The 26,545-nt window shown below is 39.3% G+C and overlaps 1 protein-coding gene across 1 annotated transcript; it reads left to right on the top strand.

The window, feature by feature from the left end:
* Positions 1–615: 615 nt before the first annotated feature.
* Positions 616–25,276, top strand: LOC101847141 (synaptic vesicle 2-related protein). The gene is made up of 15 exons (XM_005107969.3): positions 616–718; positions 2,973–3,470; positions 5,209–5,297; positions 5,941–6,039; positions 8,178–8,249; positions 8,829–8,953; positions 10,812–11,001; positions 12,562–12,693; positions 13,311–13,387; positions 14,548–14,624; positions 15,151–15,258; positions 15,989–16,100; positions 16,996–17,167; positions 18,413–18,526; positions 19,678–25,276. The coding sequence occupies exons 2-15, from the start codon at positions 3,242–3,244 to the stop codon at positions 19,720–19,722; spliced, it is 1,641 nt and encodes a 546-aa protein (XP_005108026.1). The 5' UTR covers positions 616–718; positions 2,973–3,241; the 3' UTR covers positions 19,723–25,276.
* The last annotated feature ends 1,269 nt before the right edge of the window (positions 25,277–26,545 follow it).

The following is a 26,545-nucleotide window of genomic DNA, read 5'->3' as shown; positions in this document are numbered from 1 at the left end:
AGTTCCGCTCCATTTCCGCCATTTGTAAACATTTTTGAACGCGTACCGTTGTCAACGAGTAGTTTCCCTTTAAACGGGCCTGAGTGAGGGTGAAGAATTCTAAGTAAGAGATGAAAAAATCTAAGTTATGATAGTGTCTTAATAAGAAAAACAAAGTGGACAAAGATGTTTAACTATTTACAAAACGGTCAGTGGAGTAATTACCTTCCGCAAAAAGCGACCTACCTGGTGATGTAGTCCACTGGCCGCGCTCTGTAGTAACCTTCGGTTACCTGTTGCTGCCCACCAGTCTTAGCAATCGAGAATTGAAAACAAGTGATCCCCCCTTCGGCACTGGGCAAGCCCACTCCGCGGACGAGAGAGAGAGAGAGATAATCGATACCAGTACAAATTCCGAAACAGAAAACATCGAAACAATTTTGCCGAGGTTGGGATATTTGTTTTTCTTTATTTTGTTTGTCTTCTCGGTCTGTCCTAAGTTGTTGTCATAAATATGTCAGTTTAAACATACGTTGCTGTAAAAGGCAATTTTTAAAATTCATTTGTGTCTAATGGACAAAGGTTGAACGATGAAATTAATGCACATATACTTAATGAAAGATTGTTGTTTTGCCACAGCGGAAGCTGTTGCTTCGATCTCTTGCTCTGTCCAAAGTGGCCCTTATAAATGCATCAGGAAAAGGCCCTCGATAAGGCCCATTTTATGGTTGCAGCTGAGGTGAGATACAAACAGATGTTGACTTGCATGACAGTGCACCAACAAGCCATCCTGTTTTGTATGCTTTCGAGTCGTATCCCATCAACTTCAAGCCTGTATCTTTCGCGATCACCGGCTTCTACTTCTATCATCTAATCTAGATCTAGATCTAGATCTATTAGTTATTAGCTATTGCACAGTAATAGTAAATGTTCGATTCCGATTTTGTTGTTGCACAGTGGCCAAGTTGTATTGACAATTGGGTATTTTTTTACTTTCCCTCCCGTCTCACACTCAGCTACCAGTTGTCTATTTTCTACTATATATTGATGCGCTGCAGCAAACAGTACAGCTGTTTGACCCCTGAAACTGAAACAGTGCATCTGTGTGCGGGAGTGAAAGTAAAAATTTACCGACAATTGAAATCATTTTTATGTGAGCATTTTGCGTAAGGCATATGTAGCATAAGGTGCTCAGCTTAGCTTTTCCCTCCCCCCCCCCCCCCCAACCCCCCCCAAACCCCCATGGCCCATGGGCCCAACCCCCCCGCCCAATTATTATCTATCGAAGTGTATACAGACCCGGTAACCGGGAACAAAGTCACGAAGTATACAGACCCGGTAGGGGAACTCTTTTGTGGTTTCGGAAAGTTTCAGTGCCCAGACCCGGTAGTGCGTGTGTGTGTGTGTGTGTTAGAGAGAGAGAGAGAAGAGAGAGAGAGCAGGGGGGAGTGCTAGCAAAATGTACTTGACATGCCCCGCCAGTTGGCAGGAGGGAACGAGAGAAAGATAGAGTGGGAAATAGGTGGGGAGAAAGAAAGACAGAGACAAACAAAGAAAAGGAGAATGCGAGCGATACACAGAGAGAGAGGGAGAAAGAGAGAGAGAGAGAGAAGTAGAGAGGGTGACTGCTCGATTGAAATTATGACATGTTGAATCTTTTCTTCAAATTGTGATTCCTCCAACTCCAAAATGGGTGAAAAACGATCGTTCAACGAAAAGAATCCACAATCTTCTTTTAGATTTAGATCTATCTAGATCTAGGCTAGCCTCGAAACTAGAGCAATGATTTATATCTGTCTGTATAGATCTAGAAAGAACCTAGTTCTACCCTGAGCCAAGAGGGTACTGAAACTTTCCGAAATCACAAAAGAGTTCCCCTACCGGGTCTGTATACATTGTGACTTTATTCCCGGTTGCCGGGTCTGTATACACTCCCATTATCTATACCTTGTCTGTCTTTTCGCTCAGATCATATATATTCTTAGCCCTCTATGCCATGCGTACACGTAATCTTGTTCCGCATGATTACTTCGCCTGACTTTTAACTCCTGCAGTTACACTTTGGAGAATCCTTTGATGACTGTTCTCATTTGCGACTAAACGTAGAACGTGATGTCATCACATCCTGGGATACCCACAGACTATTTTTAGAAGGCCGTGGAGATACCAAAGATCGTGTAGTAGAGAATCTTCGGAGATACCGCATGGAACAACATGCTGGGATCAGTGGCTTGGCATATTATCCGTAATCGATGTGTTTCTCACTTGCAGCTAACTGCAGCCTGTCTGCCATGCTCTACTGATTGGTTTAACAAGGTTTCCAGGATGCTAATATAATAATATTATTATAAACATTTCGGAATTCCGGTAGTAGTGAATCATGAAGTTTGAAATTGTCAATAAAGCGTGAAATTGTAAGATTGAATATTGAAGTCCATGGGCTGGTCCTTGTGCTCTGAGTACTGCTTTGAAGTCATTTTGTGGGGTCTACTTCGGGAAAGATGATTTTTAATTAAGCAGTTTCCTATTGATCTCTATTGGCCTTTTCTCACAGATTCATGAGAGGTAGTGTTTTAGCTGTATGTGTGTGTCAACGGCCGATGAAATCAGTCGTAAGTTTTGTTCTCTGTGGTGTTAGGACCGATTTAATCGGATGCAATTTCAGTCGCTATTTGGGCTTTGGGTGGGTTTATCCACTATACCTTTCAACTCCTTCTTAAATGAATGAGCTCTATTTCCTACTTTTAATTCCATTCTAAGTATTCAAATATATAGTTATTGCCTTTTTATTTAAATTGCTTGGCTTGCCTGTTGTCAAGCTAAGCATTTTCCAACGTTATAGTGAAATCAAATAAATAATTTAGAGTGTCTAACATCACAGGCTATTTTATCAACGACATTTCGACGGTTTATTTAATTTTATGGAATGTATCATGCTTCATGATGAAGAAGGAATACACATCTAAAATTTTGCCGCATACTCTCTTTCACAGATGAATTTCAGGTACTAAAAGTCTTCAAGCTAAGAATCCTCTCAGTAGGAGTGTCTGTGCTGAAACTGAGTTCATGAAGGGAGTAGTCTATAATTAGCACATGAAAAGCTGTTTTGTTTTCGGAATGTCTAAAATGTTTTCCTAAAGGCCAGCGAGCTTCAAGGAATGAGTGGGCATAGTGAACCAGTAGTGTGTTGCATCAGCTGGTGACTTTTGAATCGAGGTAAAAGTGCAGCACCTTGGAGCAATTCTGTGAGTACTGTTTCATCATGGCAGCTGCAATGTTCACTCGTTTGACACGACTGGGAAAGGGGGATGACTATGAAGACTTGGATGGAGGAGATGACAACGTAGAAATGGACATCACTGACATGTACCGGTCACTTGGCAAGAATCCACCCTCTGGACCAGCTAAGGCAGAAGCCGGGAAAGAAGATGGGAATAAACTGAAGCAAAGGTCCGTGGATAGTGGGCCACCTGCTACAACAGACGGTGCTGGTAAGTGAGAATATGACTTTTCCAATACCTGATGGAAAAAAAACAACTTTACTTTTATCCGCCGCTAATACCCTTTGGGTGTCGTGGGGAAAAAACAAATAAACAAATGACACAAAAAAAACCTACAAACCCTAAAAATAGTTTTTTAAAACCTAACAATTTATAATGATAATAATGTGAGGATACAAGCTGCAAAAAAGTTAAAAGGAATTTGCTTTTGGTAGGGGGGGGGGGGGGGGGGTTCATTCAGGGGTATTTTGAAGTAAGATGATACTTGAGGGGAAAATATCTAAAATGAAAAATAAAAAACTTTTCAAATAAAGGTTCTGGGAAGACTAGCTTTATCATCATCACCATTGCCTTTCTCACCCTAGGTCAGGGTAAAGGCCACGAACAAACACTTTCCACCTTTCCCTATCCTGGGCCAGCCTGTTGATGTTATTCCATGTCTTGCCACTTTTCTGTTTGTCAATTTCTGTGACTCTGCTCCAGGTTTCAAGTTGTCTTCCCTCTGATCTTTTACTTTGTGGATTCCAATCCAACACTTTCCTTCACCCCGCGGGGCGGTGCCACTGACTGCAGCGTCTTTAGGCTGTTCCCAAAGGGGGGACATTTCTCGTTCTAATGCACAGTAGAATTGTAAATGGGCTGATCTAACAATGTCACGCTCATAACTGTACCTGAACTACAACAGGGAACTGCTGCTTTTTCTTTCCTAATCCTTACTATCGTCATTTTCCTCTACTTCTTTTGTATGTTTGTCAGACTCTTGTGACCCACTATTTCCAGGGTGCCTTGATAATCAAAGCAGACTTTGCACTGTTGAAGCTAGAGAGGTGGGCAAAGTAAGTCTGATTCCCTGTAAGGACTTCTCTGTTGACATACACCCCTTGGCACTCATATGACCTTATGAAGTTGTGAGCGCCGAAAAACCTCTACTAAAACTAAAAACAACATTTTCCTTGTAATGCAGCTGCCTGACTTCCTGATAGTATGTTCAATCCATCGCAACTGCTTTCTTCCCACCTCACCTCTGACTAGGCTCTCCCTTGTTCTTAAAACACTTCCTCGTTGTTGACCCTGTCTGTCCATCTGATCCTCTATAATTTCCTTAGGCTCTTGTTCAATAAAAACCTGGTTCCTCTTTATATTATGCAAGTCCAAGATGCGTTCCATGTCTCACATCCGTACAACAAGACTGACTTCACATTTGAAAGACTAGCAACTGGATGTTATATATGCAGAAAACTACAAATTAAAGAGTTACCCTCTCAAAGAATTACAAAACAAACCGAAATATTGCCTGTTTGACATTCATGATTGTTTTGTCTCGAATCTTAGAATATTCTAACCAGTAGGTCTTATTTTTTATCTTTTCTGTGACGTTAGTCTTTTCTAGAAGTAAAAATGAGTTGTATGGAGGGTGTTGAGAGTTTGCATTTGAAACTTATTTGTGTCAAATGGTAAATATTTTTTGGTGATGTTATGGATTTAGCAGCCTTTAAGTTCATGTTCTCCAGTCCTGTGCTGTGGTGCCAGGCATTTGTAGAGATTTTTACAAATCTATTCAGAACAATCTGTGTGAAACAATATTGATTTACTTTTTCGTATTGAGCATTGTTGTTATGTCAGGTCAAAGAATAAAGATTTGATTGTCGGGTGCTAAGCCATTAGGAAAATATATTATAATGAAGGATTTGTTTTGTAAATTCTGTAATTCCGATTGTATTTTTTGCAGGTGAGACATTCACAGTTCAGGAAGCCATTGACCAGATTGGGTTTGGCAAGTTCCAGGTCAAACTGTCTGTACTCACTGGGTTTGCATGGGTAAGGACCGACTTGTTGGCTAACAGCAAACTCTGATTTAGCATCACTGAGACGATTGGCACAAATTTTCCTCTCTGAAAAGAATTTTTAGATCAAATGTACTGGAGGCAAATAATTTTTTTTTTTATTTGAAGAGTGCTTTTAAAGGGATAATCACTCTCCTATAAAAATTATACGTGCAAAGTTTTTAGTGACAACGCTGTAAAATACCCAGGTAGCTCTGTTGCAGAAGTATCCTATTTTCATATGAAATCTGAGAGTGATATGTAGGTTACTAAATTGGTCATAAAATCGAAACAAATGAACATATTTTGATAGTTCTTCATCTAAAGAAAGAACTCCCTGCAAGAGATACCAATTTTTGGCAACTGTTGAAAATGTATATAGTGTCGTCGTCATAAAGATATTAAACAGAGCTTCTGGCAGTGGATCAGAGGCACAGCGGTTCTAACTGGAAGCTGGTGGGAGCAGTTGCCAGAGAAAAAGAGTTTTAAAGGCAAGTTGACCCCAAAGTTTTGGGCTTGCAGCCTATACGGTTGACTTTTCCTGCTGGTCATGATGAACGAAATGTGCTTCCTTTCCTATCCATACACATTTCTGCTTTGGTCTCGCTCTGATCAACACATTAAACTTTTTCCACAAGATGGCTGACGCTATGGAGATGATGATCCTGGCCATTCTATCACCGGCATTGCACTGTGAGTGGAGACTGGAAGGATGGCAGGAGGCTTTCATCACTACGGTGGGTCATATCAAAGAGTCTACATAGCAAGAGGGGCCACTTCTCTCTTTGAGCCAATTTAAAAAGTGTCCTCAAAATTTGGTGGCGCCCTCTTCGCAAAAGCGCACCCTTTGCGAACAGAGTTACCCTACTTGAGTTTAAAAAATCAAAGTGAAACTAGCAAGTTTTTTAATAAATTTCGGAAGAACGCTTTTTTAAAATGGTTACGCTGACAAAAAACCTCTTCCGGAGGAAAGGGTGATTGTTTTCTTCGTTTAATTTGACTTTAGAAAGAAAGCCGAGAGGTCATTAAAATTTTTTAAAAATAAAACTCCACACTGAACGAACCCGAGCTGCTGATGAACAGCAGTCGATCTGCGCACGCAAGGAGGTGCTATTCCTATTCTTCTTCAGGAAAAACGAAAGAGAGCTTCAAAACAGACTGCAGCGCCATCTGAAGCAAAGAGCGAACTTCCGGCGGACACTTTTTTGGCTGAGTGGCCCATCTTGTTATGTACTATCTTTGGTCATATTGCAGCGTCGGTGGGCTAGTCGCGACCTCAGTGATTTTTTGTCGCATCTCCATTTTTAATGACTGAAAACAGTTCATAACAAAGAGTGCGCTTAAGTCACATTTTCATTGTTTAAAAAAAATGGAGATATGACAAGAAAGTACTGAGGTTGCGTAGTGGTTAGGTTAGCAGACTCGTAATCGTGAGGTTGGGGGTTCAGGGGTTCGAGCCTCAGCCCCGACATTGTGTCCTTGGAAAAGACTCTTTTCACAAATTTTCCTCACATCATCCGGGTGGGATTGTGGACCCGGCCATGGACAGCGAAAGATCTTTTCAGTTTGTTTGTGTTTTCACGTCTTTAAAATGGCAGCTTGATTCCACCATGCTGCCTCACATAATATTGTAATATAATAATAATAATAGAAAGCATTTGTAAGGCACAAATCCCCTCTCAACAGTAAACTCTATGAACTTTACATTTACAATCTATATTATTACTCCAGCAGACCTGATAGCATTCTGGAACATTCTCAATTTTCTGGGAAGCAAACAGTATGAACTCCTCATTCCCAAAAATTGACGAGCGCCTGATTCCACCGCGTCGTGACACATATTACAATTTCCAGTTTAAGGATGGTTGCCTTCGAGTAAGAACTAGTAACTGGAGCTTTTACAAACCTACCATGTTAGAAAAGCTTATTTCACCTCCCTTTTGGACTTAATAGAAACCAGACGCTCTTTTGAACTTTTTGAATTTATATTTGCTTCTTCATGAGTAATGCAAGAATAGAATAAGATATTGTTAAATGTTATCATTTTCCTTATTATCATTGTTTTCCCTATTACTGGACTACCACTTTCATTGCTTTACCCTTCTACTGTTCTATCATTTTGACTGCTTTTCTTATCACTGTACTATCGTTTCACTGGGTTTTTACTCCTCAGTGTACTATCATGTTCATTGTTTTTTTCTCATCACTGTACTATCATTTTCACGTTGTTTTTTCTCATTACTGCCCTATAACTTTCACTGGGTTTTACCTTTTCACATCACTGTACTATCATTTATACTGTTTTTTACTCATCAGTGTACTATCATTTTCACTGGATTTTTCTCATCACTGTACTCTCATTTTCACTGTTTTTTTCTCATTACTGCACTATCATTTTCACTGGGTTTTAAGTTTTCTCATCACTGTACTATCATTTTCACTGGTTTTTTCCCATCAGTGTACTATCATTTTCACTGTTTTTTTCTCATCAGTGTACTATCATTTTCACTGTATTTTTCTCATCACTTTACTATCATTTTCACTGTTTTTTTCTCATTACTGCACTATCATTTTCACTGGGTTTTAAGTTTTCTCATCACGGTACTATCATTTTCACTGTTTTTTTCCCATCACTGTACTATCATTTTCACTGTATTTTTCTCATCACTGTACTATCATTTTCACTGTTTTTTTCTCATTACTGTACTATCATTTTCACTGTTTTTTTCTCATTACTGCACTATCATTTTCACTGTTTTTTCTCATTACTGCACTATCATTTTCACTGTTTTTTTCTCATTACTGCACTATCATTTTCCCTGTTTTTTTCTCATTACTGCACCATCATTTTCACTGGGTTTTTTCCTTCCTGCAGGTGGTCTTCTGTGGCATGATGTTCAGCTCCAGTCTGTGGGGCTCTATATGTGACAAGTACGGTAGGAAAACGGTCAGTTGTGCAGACTAGGATGACCATCTGTTGTCCATCTTCTCATAATGTAGCTTTATGTCACTGATTTTTTTCTTGGCCTCAAAACAACTTTGCAATAGCTTCTGTGTAAATAAAGTGTGTCTTCATTATTTTTGAACATAATTTGTTCTTTTTTTGTAATTGTTGTGAACTACTTACTAAGATAGTACTTTATTATCCCAGAGGGAAATTTTCCTTGGCTGTACAGGACCGTAAAAACACATGCAGGTATACATTTTTTTTGTACAGCCAAGAAAAATTTCCCTCTGGGATAATAAAGTACTATCTTATCTTATCTTATCTTATCTTATCATCTACAATCATTTCTCCTTACTGGTGGATCACAAGCCTTTTGTGTTGCCTGTTTCCTCTTCTCTTACTACTACGACATAGTCTGCTTTAATGGGTAGGCTCTTCACCATTGCTCACAAAAAACACAAGTTCAGTTCCCTATGTAATGATAATGATAAAAATAGATTGCATTTTTATGCGCTCTAACCCATCCAAGTATAAGCTCTGACTATCTATCGGCGTGTATGTGTATCCATCTCTCCCCAGGAGCTGATCTTGTGTTCTCTCATCACCTGCTACTTCGGCCTGCTCAGCTCCTTCGCGCCAAGCTTCATCTGGATGCTCATCCTTCGGGGCCTGGTGGGGTTTGGGATAGGTGGTGCACCACAGGCGTGAGTAGCTCTCATGATTTACAGTTGAAATTGTTCTAGATGGTCAGCCATTGTTCAGGAGAAAAATGGTTATTATTTTTCTATATTTTAGTGACACTGTAAGTGATAATCATTGTCTTAGACAGGTGGATGCCTTGGACATTGTCATTAAGATATTCGAAAAACACATGGATGAGAGTAGGAAGTGAAATGGTACAGGTTTAATGGCCCTATCAACACTGAAGGTTATTCAAGAGGCAGGACCTACCAAGTTTAATGCCCAATTCCGAAAGGACCGAGCCGAATGGTAAATTTGTGTAAAGTGCCTTTCTCAAGGACACAAAGTTGAACCGTGCAGATGCTCAAGGGTAGGTAGTTGTCTTTTGTACAGATGATGATTATCTTGAATAGATGGCCATTAGAATAAGTTCAACTCTATGTGTATTTATTATTATATATTCATGTACAGTCAAACCTGTGTAAAACGGCCTCCCAATGTTAAGGAGAAAAGTGGCTGTATAACACAGGTGGCCGTCTTAGGCAGAAGTGGTCAAAATGAAGAAAGCAAATCATTCTCTTCTGAGGGCCAAATCAAGGCTGATCTCAGACTTTAGACTGCCATAAGGCTGATTCAAAAAGGTTTTTGGTTTTTTTGAGAAAAAAAAAGGGGGGTGTGTAAGAAAGGTTTTTTGAGTTGATTTGTTGGTTTGTATTTTTGGAAAGCTTTCTTTTTGTTGCTGATTTCATGCAAGAGTAAAATAGAGGAAATATTATGTACGTATGATGATGAAGACAGAGTGCCATGGTAAAACAAACATGCGGGTTGCGACCACTTGGAGAACGAGCGAAACGAGCGACGCTTCTGTCGCAAGTTCACGACAACGTCCGTTGTTATTTTGTTACAGATTAGGTTATCAAACAGTGACCAGTCAACTCACATACGATTTGTTCATGAGTTGTGGGTTGTGGGCGGGACTTATAGGTTATGACGGATCACGCTTCCCTCACCAGCAGAGTTGAAAAATTTATTGTTAGGCCTACCCATTGTTCAACTTGGGTAAACATTCATTGGAGGGGCTAACAATAAAGACAGGTGAATGAATTATGACAGCCTGTCCACAGCGTGAGGGGCCTATTCAAAATTTATGACAAAGTGTCGGGCAATTGGAAACCGCGCCTGGCCCACTGAGGCAGGTTAAATTGACCGTGGGTTGATAAAATAAAGTGGTCGCGTTGGACAGGTAACTGTTTTACACAGTTAAATTGTATCGAAAAAAAATGAAAGGTGGGAAATGAAAAGTGGCTGTTTGTACATGTGGCCGTATTATACTGGTGGCCGTCATGGCAGGTTCAACTGTATATATATACGTAACAACTATTGTCTCCATAGTGTTTTCAACTAGTCTATATAACACTGATCCATTTTGCAAAGTCTGTCCTAGAAGTAAGTTTCCCTGCTCTGTAAAATCAATGTTTTATTTTAGAGCCATGAAATTTTGTACATGATGCTTTGAGAAACATGTTTTCTATTCAACACAACAATCATTGATCTCAGTGCACTTTTTCTTCCAATGTAGCCAGCAGTCAAAAGCCATGACAATGATGGCTTTGGCCACTGTCCTTAGCACAGCTTTTGTTGTAGGCATTTTCTTCCTCATCTTCTAGTTGCTGGGGAACTTCCTTAAAGTTTCAGTTAATTAAAAGAACATTTTAAAATCTGTTTGCATACAAAGTTATACCCCAAAATAGCACCTCTTTAAGGTTTGTTGAATGTCCAGAATGCAAGACCTCAGTGAGTTAAATGACTGAGTGTTGTCACATTGATGTGTATCTGTTTGACTGAGATTAATAGAAACCTTTTTCCTCTCTCTTTCTCCAGGGTGACGCTGTATGCCGAGTTTCTTCCGACCAAGTCTCGAGCAACGTGTGTGACACTGGTGGAGACCTTCTGGGCCATCGGCGCCTGCTTTGAGGTGCTCCTGGCCCTGGTTGTCATGCCAACACTGGGCTGGCCCTACCTCTTAGCATTCTCCGCTATGCCCCTCCTGTTCTTTGCCATCTTCTGTGTGGTAAGTACCTGATAAAGAATTTGTTCCCTGTCACTGATCCCAGCAGAATTCTTGATTTTACAAAGGCCATTGACCTTTACTCATAAATGTAAATAGTTATTATTTTAAAATGTAGATTGCTGTGTTTAAAACTTAATTTTTACAATATATTTTAGATGTTTCAACCATTTCAACTCAGCCATGATGTGAACTAACATGAAAATAACTACTTGTGTCCTGTGCGCCCATATGACTTCATACAAATTTTATACCAAACTGAAACCTGATAGCATAATATGAGACAGAATTCTGTTTGCAGGGTTGGGTTAACCTTTTGTTTGTGTAGATTTGTCACTACAATGACCACTTGTTGGTTCAAGTGGGTGGTTGGCAGGTGCTTAGGTGTGGTTGTTCTCTTTCACCTTGAAAATAGCACTGAAGATGTTGGTCTTTTTAAAGTATCAGTCCATGCTGTTGCGAGATAATGGAAAGAAAGAGTAACTTATGTCACAATCATGAGTAAAGTAACATTTATCTAGGATGCGTGGAGTTTGATACTGGCAGTGACGCATCAGTCTTATGTTGAGAGCTAACAACATGGATTCAGTCCAACAGAGTATTCTGTTATTTACCCTTTGAGCTCTCACCACCGGTACACCGGTGGCGCATGAAGCTGCCTGCATACCTAGCCACCGGTACAGCGGTGGCGCATGAAGCTGCCTGTATACCTAGCCACCGGTACAGCGGTGAGCGAGATCCTATCCCCAACTGCCCATCTGGGACAAAATGCGTGTGGGAAACTGTGTTTGCTACACAGGATATTACTGATTATTTTGAAAATTTTTCAGAAGCAGATGCAAGTAATGACGAGAACTACCCTGAGTGGGATATGAAATGTGATTCTGACAATGACATCAATATTAATAATGTATCGCTCAATAGCTCAGGCAGAGAAGCACAGCAGCATCCAGAAGTCAGGGCTCAAAGGCTTATTATTGATAAGTAAGAATGCCCCAAGATGGTTAAATTTGATGTTGACTATAGTTGCTATTTCTCATCATGAGTAGAAGGGGTAGTCATTCTTTCTTTCAGAAATTCATTTAAATCAGTTTCTGACATAGCAATAAAGAGGCTACAGCTTTGTGCATTCTTGTCAGGAGAGAACTTGAGACAAAGAAAGAAGCATATTGTGACTGTCAGACAAAGGAGTTAACATGTACACCTTGTGCCGGAGAAAAAATGAAGAATGGTTTTCCGAAACCTGGTACGTCAATTCTGACAAGCACCTGATTTGACCACTATGTCACACACATATACCCAGCACCGAGTAACCATTATTGTGTCTTTGTGCTGCAAGTGGTTGGAGGACGCCAATGGTAGATCCGACTTCTTTTCTTTCCTTCTGTTGTTTCTGTCTGTCCGTCTAACTTTTCCTCCACACTTAAAGATCACTATTTTGCCGATGAGCATCTCTTTACTTAAACGAGCACGCGTCAATGTACTTCCTCTTACTAACACAAACAAACAAGTCACCTTTCCTTCAATGAGCTGTCTGCCCTCACACATTATTGTCTTCCCCAGTGGCTGCCGGAGAGCGCTCGCTATGACATGACGAGGGGTTGCTACGACAAGGCTCTTGAGACCTTGGAGCGGATCGCCCGAGAGAATGGCAAGCCCATGCCTCTAGGCAGACTTGTGGATCCCGCCGGGCCTGTGAGTGGCTGGCTATGCTGTACATGTACTCTTGTTAAATGTTTTTTGTTTGAAAACAAGCATTACTTTCCATTTTTGTGGGTGGGTGCTCAGTTGTGATTTGCTCTTTTTTTCCTATTAAACGTCTATCGTTCTTATCTCTCCTCCTCCTTTTTACGGTTTGTTACTCTCTTGTAACACCTATTCTGACGCACTTCTCTGACCATACTGTGTTGCAAGGGCCTTAAAATTCTTACTAAAACATTTCCATTAGAAAAAAAATTGAAATAGGTCAAGTAATGTTTCTCTCCCAATGCCCCATTCAACACATGGCATGCTGGTATGGCACAAATATCGGAAAAAGCAACTAATCCCTCTAAGAGTACTACAGTGAAAACTACTCAAACAGCCACCTGTTCAAGACAATCTCTTGTAAAAATGACCACACACCATTTCCACCGATAAGTTTTTAAAAAAATATTATTAAAGTGACACTGTCCAATGCATCCACCTGTCAGAGACCACTTTTCTACTCAACAATGAGTTTCTGCCTTAGACAATATTGACTGTTTGTATATACAATAATTATTGCTTCATCAGTCATATTCATTCAACTTTCTTTTTATTCTTCTGCCCAGGGGGTCAAGAGAGGACAGATCAAGGATCTGTTTATTCCTGAGCTGAGGCTGACAACGGTGCTGCTGTGGATAATTTGGTAAGACCTTCACTTTTACCTTGGAAGAAAAAATGATTAACTCCAATTGACTTCACTTTGCTTGGATACTGAAAAACAATTCGGGGTTACCCAATTTTGCAGCAGCTGAGACCTAATGCTTTACGTTTAAAAATCCCCTTGTGCATTCCTTGGCATAGGATACCATGTTGGAAGTATAGCAATGTGCATTTTGACTTTTTAGTGTGTGACTCCAGCATACGCCATTTTGAAAAGTGACATATGACTGAGTGTTACACTGCGCTGTCGAATTGAAACTTCACCTTTCCATTTTGAGACGGTTGCCATTTCTGTTCCTTTCTATTCACCTTGAGCAAATTGCCTCCTTCTGCACTGAACACTTTGTGCAGCACAGCTTCATCCATTGATCTTCCCAGGGGACAGAGAATTTTCTGGGAATTTAAACATTCTATAGACTCAATGATTTTACCCTTGCGTGATGTTTTTCGTTTCAATGTCTTCAGACAGATAAGCATTAATGTGCTTGGGCTATTGAATTCTGAAAAATGTGAGGCATTATGGTGAAATCAGGAGCTCGTCAAAATAAAGAAAGTGAAGAAAACGACATTTTTCTTCCCATTTACCAGTTTCGATCGATATTGTATTTTTGGGCTCAACATCTTTTATATCCTTTCAAAAGTACATTTCTGTTTGGGTTTTACGGAAAAATTTTAATTAAAGATGCAAAACATGCAAGTTTACAGTTTCTAAGAACTCTCAAGCTTTGGAGGTCACATAAACTTTGGCAGCCACCTCTCTCAAATTTTACCTCTGAAACCAGGGGACCCTACCTCCTTCAATCCAAAATATCTCAACTTCTATAGCAGATCAGTGGGTAATTTTTTTGATAGAAAGCAAGACAAATAAACAAGCTTAAGATGATACCAATAACTCCATATGCACAAAAATTGAAGAGCGCCTGACTCCACCACGTCGGGACACAAATATGAATACATATGTTTTTATATCAGCTGCACAGTGTAGGACTCGGTCACACATCACTTGTCCAAATGGGGTGTGGCACAGTCTTACACTGTGCAGTGGGTAGGACAAACAAAGCAAGGTGTCCCTCATTTAGAACAGGAGTTGTCTGACTCTGAAAGAACAATCATTTTGCACCGTGCTTTTTGTTTTATCTTCAGGCTGGTGTGTGCCTTCTCCTACTACGGCATTGTGCTCCTCACCACAGCTCTGTTTGAAAACCCTGATGGTTGTCACGGTAAGATGTTTGGATTGTTTTTCTTCTTCTTTGAGTAAGCCTTCTCTTTAATGTCTTATGATTATTTATCTTCTTCTTTAAGTAAGTGTTCACTCTTGTGTCTTCTGATTATTTGATATTCTTTTTGAATTGGCGCTCACTTTCTTATCTTGCACTGGGTCATATGCATCAATAAGTCATATTTATATTAGTGAAATATCGTGTAAATGTTCCGTCACAGAAGATGGAGATAGATCAGAAAAAACATAAAGGAAATTGATAAGTGAATTTACATTGAGATGGAATCCACAGTCTAATGAACAGAGGAAGGCAAACAAGCACAGTATGTCAGATAAAGGTGGAGGCTGATGCCAAATAAAATACAGGATGAAATATGCTCTTGACTAGAGAAAGAAGGGCAGGAAATACTTTTTTTAAAAATAAATTATTGGTGTTCTTTGTTGTTTATGGAATTACAAGACAGAGAATTTTTTTGAATGCGAAAAAAGAAGGAGATTAGTGATCAACAACCTATTTCACGTTCCAGGAACGGATGTTAAGTTCAACCCAAACCCGTCTTGCTTCCTGGAGTGTAAGACGCTCACCACTGCTGACTACAAGGATCTCACTTGGACGACTTTTGCTGAATTTCCAGGTAATGCTTTATTCACCCGCTGCTCTTGTGCATCATTATCACTGCCTTTCTCACCCTGCTTCAAGGTATAGGCCACGAACAAAACTTTCCACTTGTCCCTATCCTGGGCTAGCCCCTTGATGTTATTCCACGTCTTCCCACTTTTCTGTACATCAATCTCTGTGACTCTTCTCCAGGTTCCACGCGGTCTTCCCTTTGAGCTCTTACCCTGTGGATCCGAATCCAACACTTTCTTTGTTATGCAGCTGCCTAGCTTCCCGAGAGTATGTCCAATCCATCACCACGGCGGTATTCCTACTTCAGTTCCAACTGGGATCTTTCTTGCTCTCCTTAACACTTCTTCGTTGAAGACAATGTCTGTCAATCTGATACTGAATAACTTTCGCAGACACATGTTCACCAAAACCTGGATTTTTCTGTATTCAAGTCTGAGATGTATTCCATGTCTCACTTTAATACAACAAAAGTGCTGTTATGTATTTGTTTTCAAATTTTTGCTGAAGTCAAATCTATTTAGTTAGAAACCCCTACGGGTTGGCATTTTTCTTTTGTATCCCCATATTTTTTCAACTCATTTGTTTGACTAGGGCCCCAGCCGAGTGTTCCATTTTCAAAATGACTACATTAATGTTTGGCGAAGCTTAAAACTTCAACAATGAGGAACAAAAGCTTTTCAATTTTCACTTTAACTGCACTTCTCTCTCATCTTTTTTCCTTTCTTATTTAACAGGTCTGTTCATCACGGCATATCTACTCAACAAGATTGGCCGCAAGCTGACGATGGCTGTGGAGTTTGTCATCTTCACCATCTTTGTCATGCTTGTCAATATCTGCACCACTCGGTGAGTCCTTCTCTGGCTTAACATTGGAGCTGGTTCTTTCTTTATTTTGGTAAAAGAAAAAGTCTTTGAGCTTGTGTATAGAGGAGCAGTCTTGAACAGGTAGCTGTTTGATCTAGTTCGTCTGTATATATTTTTAAAATGTGCATGCTAAGAGGTTACTGTTGTCTATTTATCCATTCAACCATTAAACATAATTGAGGCTTCTCATCTATGATAATCAATTGATGCTTTCCATATAGTCATTATTAGATACAAAGATGTTACATTTGGAGAGGTAGCAGTTGCGAGCGCCGTAAAACCTTATACTATACTATACTATACTATTTGGAGAGGGGAGCTGCAAATTTCCAGAATTCATCACATATTTATTTACTATAGATTATTAAAGAATTTCACCTTATGTCCACCAAACTGTATCCTCACCTCCACCACCATTATTACAATCCCTACCCCTCACCACCATTATTACAATCCCTACCCCTCACCACTACCACCACCATTACAATCCCTACCCCTCACCACCACCGTTACAATCCCTACCCCCCACCACCACCACCACCACCATTACAATCCCTACCCCTCACCACCACCGTTACAATCCCTACCCCCCACCACCACCACCACCACCATTACAATCCCTACCCCTCACCACCACCACCACCACCATTACAATCCCTACCCCTCACCACCACCACCACCACCATTACAATCCCTACCCCTCACCACTACCACCACCATTACAATCCCTACCCCTCACCACCACTGTTACAATCCCTACCCCCCACCACCTCCACCACCATCATTACAATCCCTACCCACCACCACAACCGTTACAATCCCTACCCCTACAACATTACAGTCCCTATCCCTCACTTCCACCATTACCTCCACACAGAGCTTTGTTGACGTTCTTCCTGTTTGTGGCGAGGGCGTTCATCTCAGGTGCCTTCCAGGGCGCTTACGTGTACACACCAGAGGTGTACCCGACCTCCATGCGCGCGCTGGGGCTGGGGACCTGCAGTGGGATGGCCCGCGTTGGGGCCATCGTCACTCCGTTTGTGGCCCAGGTATGTGGCGTAAATAGATAAATGAATTAATAAATAAATAAATAAATAAATAGATGGTTGGCCAGTTATGTGATGTAAATAGATGAATAAATTGATAGATAAATAGATAAATGGTTAAGTGACCCAGGTATGTGATATGTATATATATATATATATATATATATATAAATGAATTGATAAATAAGTAAATAAATTGGCAAAAATGGGTGGCCTAGATATGAGCAAAAAATCCCTACATGGCCTTCTTTATTCAAACCTATTCCTTCTTCTTTGAACTGCCCTGACCCTTGCAATAGTTACCACGAACATACAAGTCTGGTGTCATTTTTCCCTTTTTATGCTTGCATCTACTACTGCTCTATGGTAGACTAGCGCACACTGATATATAGGTGCTTCGGGGCAGAGGCAAATAACTCGCACATCGATATATCAGTATCATAGGTTCATAGGGTTAATTTCAAGTCTGAGCTCACTACCAACTCAGCTACTGAAATGTACGATGGTATGTAAGAGAAGACGAGATTTATTGATCCTCAGGTTGAAAAAATCACACCGTTCTTTCACCAGCTGCTGCAGTGCAACATGCGTTATGGAAACATGCGTTATGGACTATTAGCACCCCACTGCTAAAAATTAAATTATGGTTCTCTTCCCATCCCAATCTCTCTCTTTCTGTCTTTCTCTCTCCCTTTCTCTCTCACTCCCCCCCCCCCCCCCCCCTCCCTATATACACACACTCTCTCCATTAAACTCAAGGCGTCTCTCCATCCCTCCTACCTGCTCCTCTAACAAGCAATGTAAAACTCTTACTAAAATCTATTTTTTTCAATAATGTTTTCCAAATTGATTTTCAGCAAGGCACTATTTTGTTGTTTGTTATGATGTTGATCCGTATGCATACTGGCGTCTGTGGTGTAGCATTTAGGCTGCTCAGAAATGCACACAGAGGGCATGAATTCAATTCTGGGGTGGTCAAGGTTTTTTTTAGTTGAGTACCCTCGTCTGTCTGCTTGGATGTTGTTTCTCCAATAAGCCATGCCCACTACCCCCTATCCTCCCCTTCTCCCTCAATGGTCCTTATGTCCTTACACCCCCCCCCCCTTCCCCCTTTCTCCCCCTTTGCCAAATGATTCTCACATTCTCTGTTTCTCCTACGCTGTCAGGTTCTATGATAACAATAGTATTAATAATTGCATTTATTTAGCGTGTATCCTCACTCAATAGCCTGCACTTTACAATTCTTAGGTTCTGCTGAAGGAGTCAGCCTACACAGCCATCTCTATCTACGGCATTATGTGTCTCATTGCCACAGTGGCTTCCTTCTGCCTACCCATTGAAACCAAGGGACTGGACATGAAGGTAAATTCTCTCACCACTCAGCTGTTATTTTTATAGCACTGCAGTTTTTTTTACTACCAACTTCATGACTGTTGTGATTTAAACCAGAACCTATACTTGTTAATGTTTTCAGAAAATAAGCCTGTATAACACATAACACTATGATCCTGAAGTGTTCATTATGCAATTTCTCTTATCCTTCACAATACTTGTGAATTTCATCAGAGACTGTTACTTTGAATGTTGAGTTGAAATTTTCTCAGTTGGCTGAAGGTCTGGGGCTGTTGTTTTGTTTTTTATTAGAATGTTAATTCATATGCATACCAGCATCTGTAATGGATTAGTAAGGGTCTTCACCTGTACACTTAGAAGAACTGAATTTGATTCCTGAGTGTGGAAGTTTCTTTTTATGGAGTAGCTCTGTCTGCCTGCTGGGATTTTGTATCCCAGTTCTCCTGGGTTGGCTTTGATAAGAAAGGCATCAAGAACAATTGGTAGAGACCTAAGTAACTTTGAATATCTGCACAAGACAAACTTTCTAAAAAAGGCGGAAATAATGCTTAGTGACCATAGCCACCCAATGACATCGGAATTTCAACTATCGACCCGCAGTAAACGATACATTTCCAAAAAAGCAGGAACAGACAGGTATAGAAATTCATTCGTACCAACTGCAGTGAGGTTACTGAATACACAGTGCTACAAATGAAACAGAGAGAGAAAGAGAGAATGAATGTTTTACGGAGCGGTTTGTCCCAGCCCGTGACTCATGTATTTACTTGGCCTAATGTCCTGTCTTGTGCGTTTGCGTGAGTGCACCTTTAAGTCTAACTTTTGTAACGTCTACTGCCATTGTTAACGACCAAGACAAATTTCTCCCTGCGAGATGAATAAAGATTGTCATTGTCATTGTCATTCATTGATACAGATAGGCAGGGTCAAAGAAACCTGCCTCCTTAATAATTAATTTTGTAGATGGCAAAAGTAAAACACTTACGATGAGATTACATGTCTGCATAAGGTGATGAATTTGTTGTTCCTGCGCAGAATATTTTCTCTTCTTTGTTTATTTACTGAAAGTTGTGTAAAATGAAATTATTCAAGTAAAATGGAGAGCAAGGAATTTGTTTTGAGAAATTGACATGTCTTTTCCCCTCTTGAATTTTTAACAGGACATGGGGTCGGAAGTTGCTAAACCGAAAAAGACTCCAAAATAATGGAACGGCAGTGTCGTTCAAGTGTGCGTGCCGGAGTTCTGCATCGGCCCACACCCCACCAGCCACCACCCACCAAGAATACTTTGTGTTTGTAGCATATCAAGTGAGCTGTTTCATGTGCCGTCAAAACAAGAATCTCGTCTGTTGTTCATTGTGGAAGTTTTCGAAAAGTTCTTCTTTGGTTCTACCTTTTTGTGTTTATGAAGGTTAAAGGTCCGTTAAGATGTGAAAGATTAGCTGTATCCTTTGTGTTCCCTTGTGTGGCAATCTACTGTAGTATCTTAACCTTATTTCAAAATTTGAGAATCTAGGACAGGGGTGTCAAACTCAATTGCCCAGGGAGCCAAGCTCATATTACACTTAGGTTGTGGGCTGATCTTGATAAACACTCTTTGAGCAGTGGAAACCTGAACCTTTTTTAACAATGATATGAAGTAAAGCAGACAAAATTGTACTTTACTTTTACTTTACTTTTCCGATCCAGCGGCCATTTGGGTTCTAGCCCTTCGGTCTGGAGACAAAATTTTAAATAATAACAAATCAAGGCACACCAGTGTTCGCTGTAATGCCGATTTTGTCTCAGTGGGAGGTTTGGCATCTTTTCTTGGCAACTAGTTCGTGTTATTGCGATTTTCAGCATGACTACCTATAATTTTCTTGCGGGCCAAATATAATTGTTCTCCGAACCAGATGCAACCTACAGGCCTTGAGTTTGACACCTGTGATCTAGGAAATCTCCCCCAATTTTTTTTTTACGATCCTTTCAAAGAGCTCGATTTATTGATTTATTAATATACTTAAGGAGTTGTTGTCTGACATCTCTGACTTTTGAGGAGCTAAGTGTCAAGCCATCTCTTTCTAAAACAGGGTTTACATATGGCTGAGTATGTTGGTCATGGAAGTGGTGAAAAATGTGTAACTTAACTTATTTTTCTGGTGCATAAATTTTGTCCACTAATTTTATTGAAAATGTTATGTAAATGTTTCTGCATGTATGCTTTGACAAATATTATTTATATAATAATATATAACTTCCGGGCGTGTGATACATTAACTGTAAAGATTTTAAAGCATTCCTACTACAATGTATTTTTTATGTATTATGCTTGTTTGTGTACAGAGGGTGTGACCAAATTTACCTTTTCATCTTCTATTTCTTGTCTTGTAATTTAACTCTTCTTAATCTTAAGACAAAGTTCTTTAAACCTACGGCATTACGCAAAGCTACGGTGCTGCCTTCTTGCAGCTTTGATCATTTCCATTTTTTCCCGCCTGTACAGAGATTTCTCTTTAAACAGATTTTTCTTGACACAGGTCTGAGGTGATGCAACCCATGAAGAAGTGTTTTGTTCTTCTGTATAATAATGACTGTGTGAGTGGGTAGAAGAGGAGTACAAGAAAGGGTCGTACGAGAAAACCTTGAAATGAGACAGTCTGAAGGTTTATAAAAGCTCGTTAAAAAAATTTGTTTTAAGAATCACTAAATCAGAGGGTGTTCATGATGGGAACAAATTTGATGTAACCTCATTGTGTTCATATTGTCATCATGTTTAACATGCTATTGTTGGGTTTTTTTCCGGCAAGTTCGAATATTTTAGTTACAAGATTATTTTTATATGGAGATAGCAAGATCAATAAGAATTTACTTGTCTTTTTCACTCTTATCTTTGATCCTCATTTTGAAAACAGGGATCCAACGACTCATTGTTTTATGTCAGAGTTATGTTAGATTGCAGCACAATTGAATGATGTGATCTTTCTTTCCTTATGTCTAACAAGTACATCACTTCTGACTCCACTGTTTGCTCTGTTTGACACCACTTTGTGATGAAAAAGTCGTTGAAGCTGCATGAGGCTGGATCACTTGAGAGATCACAGAATAGTTCAGGGATATTCCACGGTAACTGACGGGACAGAAAAAATACTGTATGTGTCCCTTCAGTTACCAAAACTAAACACGTCACAGAATTTGCAAAAACTATTTTTATTTTCAAATGACTGCCTTTAATATGATTCTTAATAATATGTCTTTCAAGTGTTCTGATCATTTAAAGTTGAAATAAATTATTTGGTATAATTTGATTAGTGTTTTCATTGTAAGAAAGTATAGTCCAAATGTGCAGTCAGTTACCGTGGAATAGCCCTCATATGTAAAGCTTAAAATCGACTTTAGAAATGTTTATTTCCTGCTAAAGCCTTTTTAAAAAATGACAAAAATGAAATATTTATTCCTAGTGTCATTTTTAAGGCTTTAAATACAAGTATTTTGTGATTTCTCATGTGTTGAAAATGGTTAGTTTACTCTTCCTCTAAAGGTTGTGTTTTGTTGGGGGTTTTTTAAAGGATTTTCCTTTACTCTTCTGTCTGATATATACTTCTTTTTTTTTCCACCTGAGACTGATATTGTTCTAACATTCAAATGGAAAAACTTCATCTTTTGATTGCCCTTCACTACTTTGTTGTTATTGATCCAAATGAAAATAGTACTGTTTTAACCGCTCCCCACCCTTCCTGCCCGAGAAAAAAGTATATTTATTGATGTGAATGCCTCAAGTTCTTCTTACTTATTCTGTTGAATTGACATTTTATAGTTCTAAGATGTGACTTATTTATATATTGGATTACTTCATTCATAATCTTTATTTTTAAATTATAAGTGCTAATCTACTTGAGAGAGATCTGGTGTACTTTAAAAGTAAACTTGATTTATGTGATATTCTCATAGTTTTTTCTTTTTTACTGTCTATGTAACACTACTTGAGAAAGAGAGTGAGAAATGTTGATTTCAACTTTAGAAAGTAAACTGAATTATAACATTGTGGCTTAACTTTTCCTCTTCTGAAATGTGATATTGCCTAAACGGTGAAACAGTGTAGCAGAGTGGTTTTTGCCATATTTTTCAGGGCTGCCATTCTAGTCATTTTTTCTGGATCGTTCTGAATGAATCCGCTTTTATTTTTGTCTCAGCAATTGTGATATTGGGTTTGGAATGAATTATTTAGCGGGTGTTTGGAGGGCACCACTGGTAGGTCCTACTTTTTTACTTTCCCTCTTTTGTTTCTGTCTGCCTGTCTTACTTATTCCCTGCACCAAATGGCTATTATTATGTTGGTTTGCTTCTCTTTACTCAAACAAACAAATGAATTATGGAGGGTTTTTTTATTAAGGCTATTGTCTTTGTCTCCTTTTGCGATTGGACCAATTTATTTTGTTGTTTTTCCCGCCCCTTTTTGTAAAAATGGTTGACATCGAGCGTATTGTGACAGAGCTTGTTTTACTTTCCTAGTGGTCAAATGCTTGAACCACATCAATACAGGGTTTTGACATTTGGTTCGCTATTTATTCATTGTTTTTACAATGGTCTTTAATGACACATCCTGAGATACCATGGCTTTTTTAAAAATATTATTGCGCTTGTAGATATATGTTTATTTCATGACCACAATGCTCTTTGACGGGTGGGTTGTTTTGTTAATTTTGCCGTGATCAAGGAAGACTTTTTTTGTCAGGTAGACAGAGTTTACCTACCTACTTAACTGGAGTGATTGTCAACCTTAAGTAGTTTCCAGCAGCACTTTCATTTCCATTTGTGAACTGGCCTTTGACCTTGAAGGTGACTCATGATGACTGGCTTGTTTCTCTTTATTGCTGAAATGAAGAAAGTGGGTGGTTGGAGGGAGTCATTGATAAGTCCTTTTTGTTTTATTTTTTGTCTCTGTTGCAGTTTATGTCTGTCTGTCTTACTTTTTCCTGGCACGAAATGAAAGACAAATATCTCTCCAGGAAGCAGAGATTGCTTTGGAATGAGTAGCATTTGTCAAGGTAGTTAATAAATTGTAAAGGACATAATGTCAACTTTCAAGTCTGGATACATGCCATTTAGATACAATCTATTAAATTATGATTATTGTTATTATTACTTTACTGTTTACTTTTTCATCCTCTGTTGTCTAGGGCGTGCAGTTTTCTATGGTAGGCCAACTCTTTTGTATATTGGCATCAACTAAAGCCTGAACTGATGATCTCCTAGTGTGCTAGTCATTGTAAATTTTTTATGTTTTAGGTGAAGACTTTATATATACAGGGTTGTCAGACTTTATACAGAGTCCAGAGACTTTATACTACAGGGTCCATAGACTTTATACTACAGGGTCCATAGACTTTATACAGGATCCAGAGACTTTATGTGGGGTGCATAAACTTTATATAAAGGTCCAATTTGAAGGGAGAGGGATAACGTTGATAAGTTGTACAAGTCACTAAGATGCAATGTTGCTGGCGGAGAATATGGCCAACATGTCTTGTAAAAATCACAGTTTATGGAAATATGTGTTGTTGTTCTTGCTGTTAGCTGAAGGTTTTAACTTATTTTCTTGATTTTGAAGGAAGTTTTATTTTCTGTTGTCTTTTTGTGTCTGCTGTTGTGTTTTACTGTTGTATGATAAATTTAGAAACCAGTGCAAGGGACCTGGTGTTTGTGGCATGATGGGTAGGCTCTGGATCTTACATACAAAGGATGTTCTTTGAATATCACGTAAGGAAGAGGCTTTATGGAGTGTCTTTGTCTTTACTTTCTGCTGGAATGTGTCACGTGCAGACCAGGTTTGCTGTAGTAGCAATCATGGTTGAGGCCACCAGCCGACAGTGCTTTCTCAATTGCGTTGATTGGCGTGTGAAATGTTAACTTCAAAGTCGTTGAATCTGCGGTCAGCTGAGGCTTTTTTCCCTTTAAGAAAACTTTTAACTGACATACACTTGTTCCCTCGCTCAAGGAATTCAACTCAACCTTTGTGTGTTCGGTGAAACTCATTTTCTATTTGTTGCAACCAGTGAGGGTGTTTTTTCCCCAGGATTTTACCTGCAAAACCTCAGTTTCTCTCCCTAATTCTTGATCTGAAAAGTTGATACTATTTTTAGTGTTCTTGTCTGTTTGGATTATGTAATGACATATATGCATGGTCTCATATTTGATTTTCAAGTGAATGTTACTGTTTGTACATTTTTTTACCTTGTATAAGTGTGAGTTTGTAACTAATTAGCGTAGATTTATCATGTACAGTGAGATTACATTTTATTTTTTTGCTGGTTTTCTTTTCATAACCAGGTCTAAACTGTCTTCAGGGGATTAATATTGTTATAACATTTATATATAAGAGACGTTCATGAAATTGAAAAAGTTTTGATATTATTGTTGTTATTGTGCGGTTCAAATGATTTCAATTATTTCATATCATTTCCTTTTTTAGGAAAAACAAGTAAGGTTCTTACTGATTTTTTTCATGTTTGTCTTTATTTTCCGATTTAGCTTCCTCATGTTTTCATTGATGGCTAGGTTGTTTGTGTTTGATGTATTTTACATGTATGAAAAGCTCTGCAATGATCAAAGAAGCATGCCGTCTGCCAGTTGTTAAAATGTGCTACGCCTAAAGTTAACAATTTTTTTTTATTGCAGTTTCTTAATCTGTGGTATCGGTAGTATATGCTCACGAAATATTTTGCGGAAATTCAAATTCTATATGTTAAAAAGGCAAGAAAAAATACTTAACAGGTACAATTGTTTTGTTTTTTTCTCTCATGTAAAGTTTTGCTTGCTGGGCTTCATATATTTTAACAGCTTGTCGATGACATAAGCCTTTCGGGTGTTGAGTGTCATAATCAAGGCAATATCTTGACCTATTCGTTTTTGATCAGTAAGGTATTAAACTTCTGCCTGAAAGATAAGCACCCCCCCCCCCGGGGCAGTACCACTGACTGTAGTGTCTTTAGGCCATTTCCAGAGGGGTGGACATTTCTCGTTCAAGCACAGTAGAATTGTAAATGGGCTGATTAATCATGTCACGCTCATAACTGTGCCTGATCTGCAACAGGGAACTGCTGCTTTTTCTTTCCTAATCCCTACTATTGTCATTTTCCTCTGCTTCTCTTGTATGTTTGTCACTCTTGTGACCTGCTATTTCCGGGGTGCCTTGATAGTCGAAGCAGAGTTTGTGCTGTTGAAGCTAGAGAGTTGAGCAGAGTAAGTCTGATTCCCTGTAAAGACTTCTCTGTTGACACCCACCCCTTGGCGCTCATATGACCTTATGCAGTTGCGAGCGCCGTAAAACCCTCTACTAAAACTAAAAACTGAAAGATAAACTCTTAAGATATTTTCCACTGGCGTCTGTGGTGTAGTGGTTTAGGTTGGGACAAGGTGCATATATAGGAATTAGTTCAACTCCCAGCCTCTTTGGTTTTGTTTCATTTTAACAGTCGGGCCAAACAACCACTGACAAATATTATAATAATTCAACTGTGAAAGTCACTTAGGACACTGGCAAAGTTTCCTTCTTTATTGAGACTTTATGATTATTCGCAGCATAGAGTTGACACATGTACGGAACCATTGACAGAATCAAAGTTATTTAGATGTCAGAAGTGCCATATATATAGTCCTGGTGCCGCTGCTAGGTTAAGTGTTACACCATCACTGGCAGAAGACATGAGTTCGATTCCTTGGTGGGAAGGTTTTTTTGATAGGGTATCTCAGTCTGTCTGCTGGGACATTATATCCCTCTCAACACTCAACCCTGGTTGGTCCTGAAAGGTAGCTGAGTTGAAACAGCTCGGCCCCCCTATGGTCTAAATTGTGTTTAAGGGGGCGTAAAACCTCACATTTAGAATTACAGTGGTCCCTATATCTTGTGACAACACTGGCATCTGTGATGTAGTGGTTCAGTGCTTCACTGTTGCATGCAGGAGACCCGAGTTCGTTCCTCAATTAGAGAGAAAATTTTATTTAGTCTCTCGGTCTTTCTGCGTGCTGAGATGTTGTATCCCTCCCAGC

The sequence above is a fragment of the Aplysia californica genome, unplaced genomic scaffold, assembly GCF_000002075.1.
Source record: "Aplysia californica isolate F4 #8 unplaced genomic scaffold, AplCal3.0 scaffold00646, whole genome shotgun sequence".
NCBI classification, from domain to species: Eukaryota; Metazoa; Mollusca; class Gastropoda; order Aplysiida; family Aplysiidae; genus Aplysia; species Aplysia californica.
Note: the sequence above shows the minus strand (reverse complement) of the source record. Positions and strands in the feature narration are given on the sequence as shown.

Excerpts from the sequence above, each read along its gene's own strand:
- LOC101847141 (XM_005107969.3), top strand. The coding sequence starts at position 3,242 with ATGGCAGCTGCAATGTTCACTCGTTTGACACGACTGGGAAAGGGGGAT. Across the intron at positions 5,298-5,940 it reads TACTCACTGGGTTTGCATGG|ATGGCTGACGCTATGGAGAT; the intron begins GTAAGGACCGAC and ends TTTTTCCACAAG. Across the intron at positions 12,694-13,310 it reads TTGTGGATCCCGCCGGGCCT|GGGGTCAAGAGAGGACAGAT; the intron begins GTGAGTGGCTGG and ends TCTTCTGCCCAG.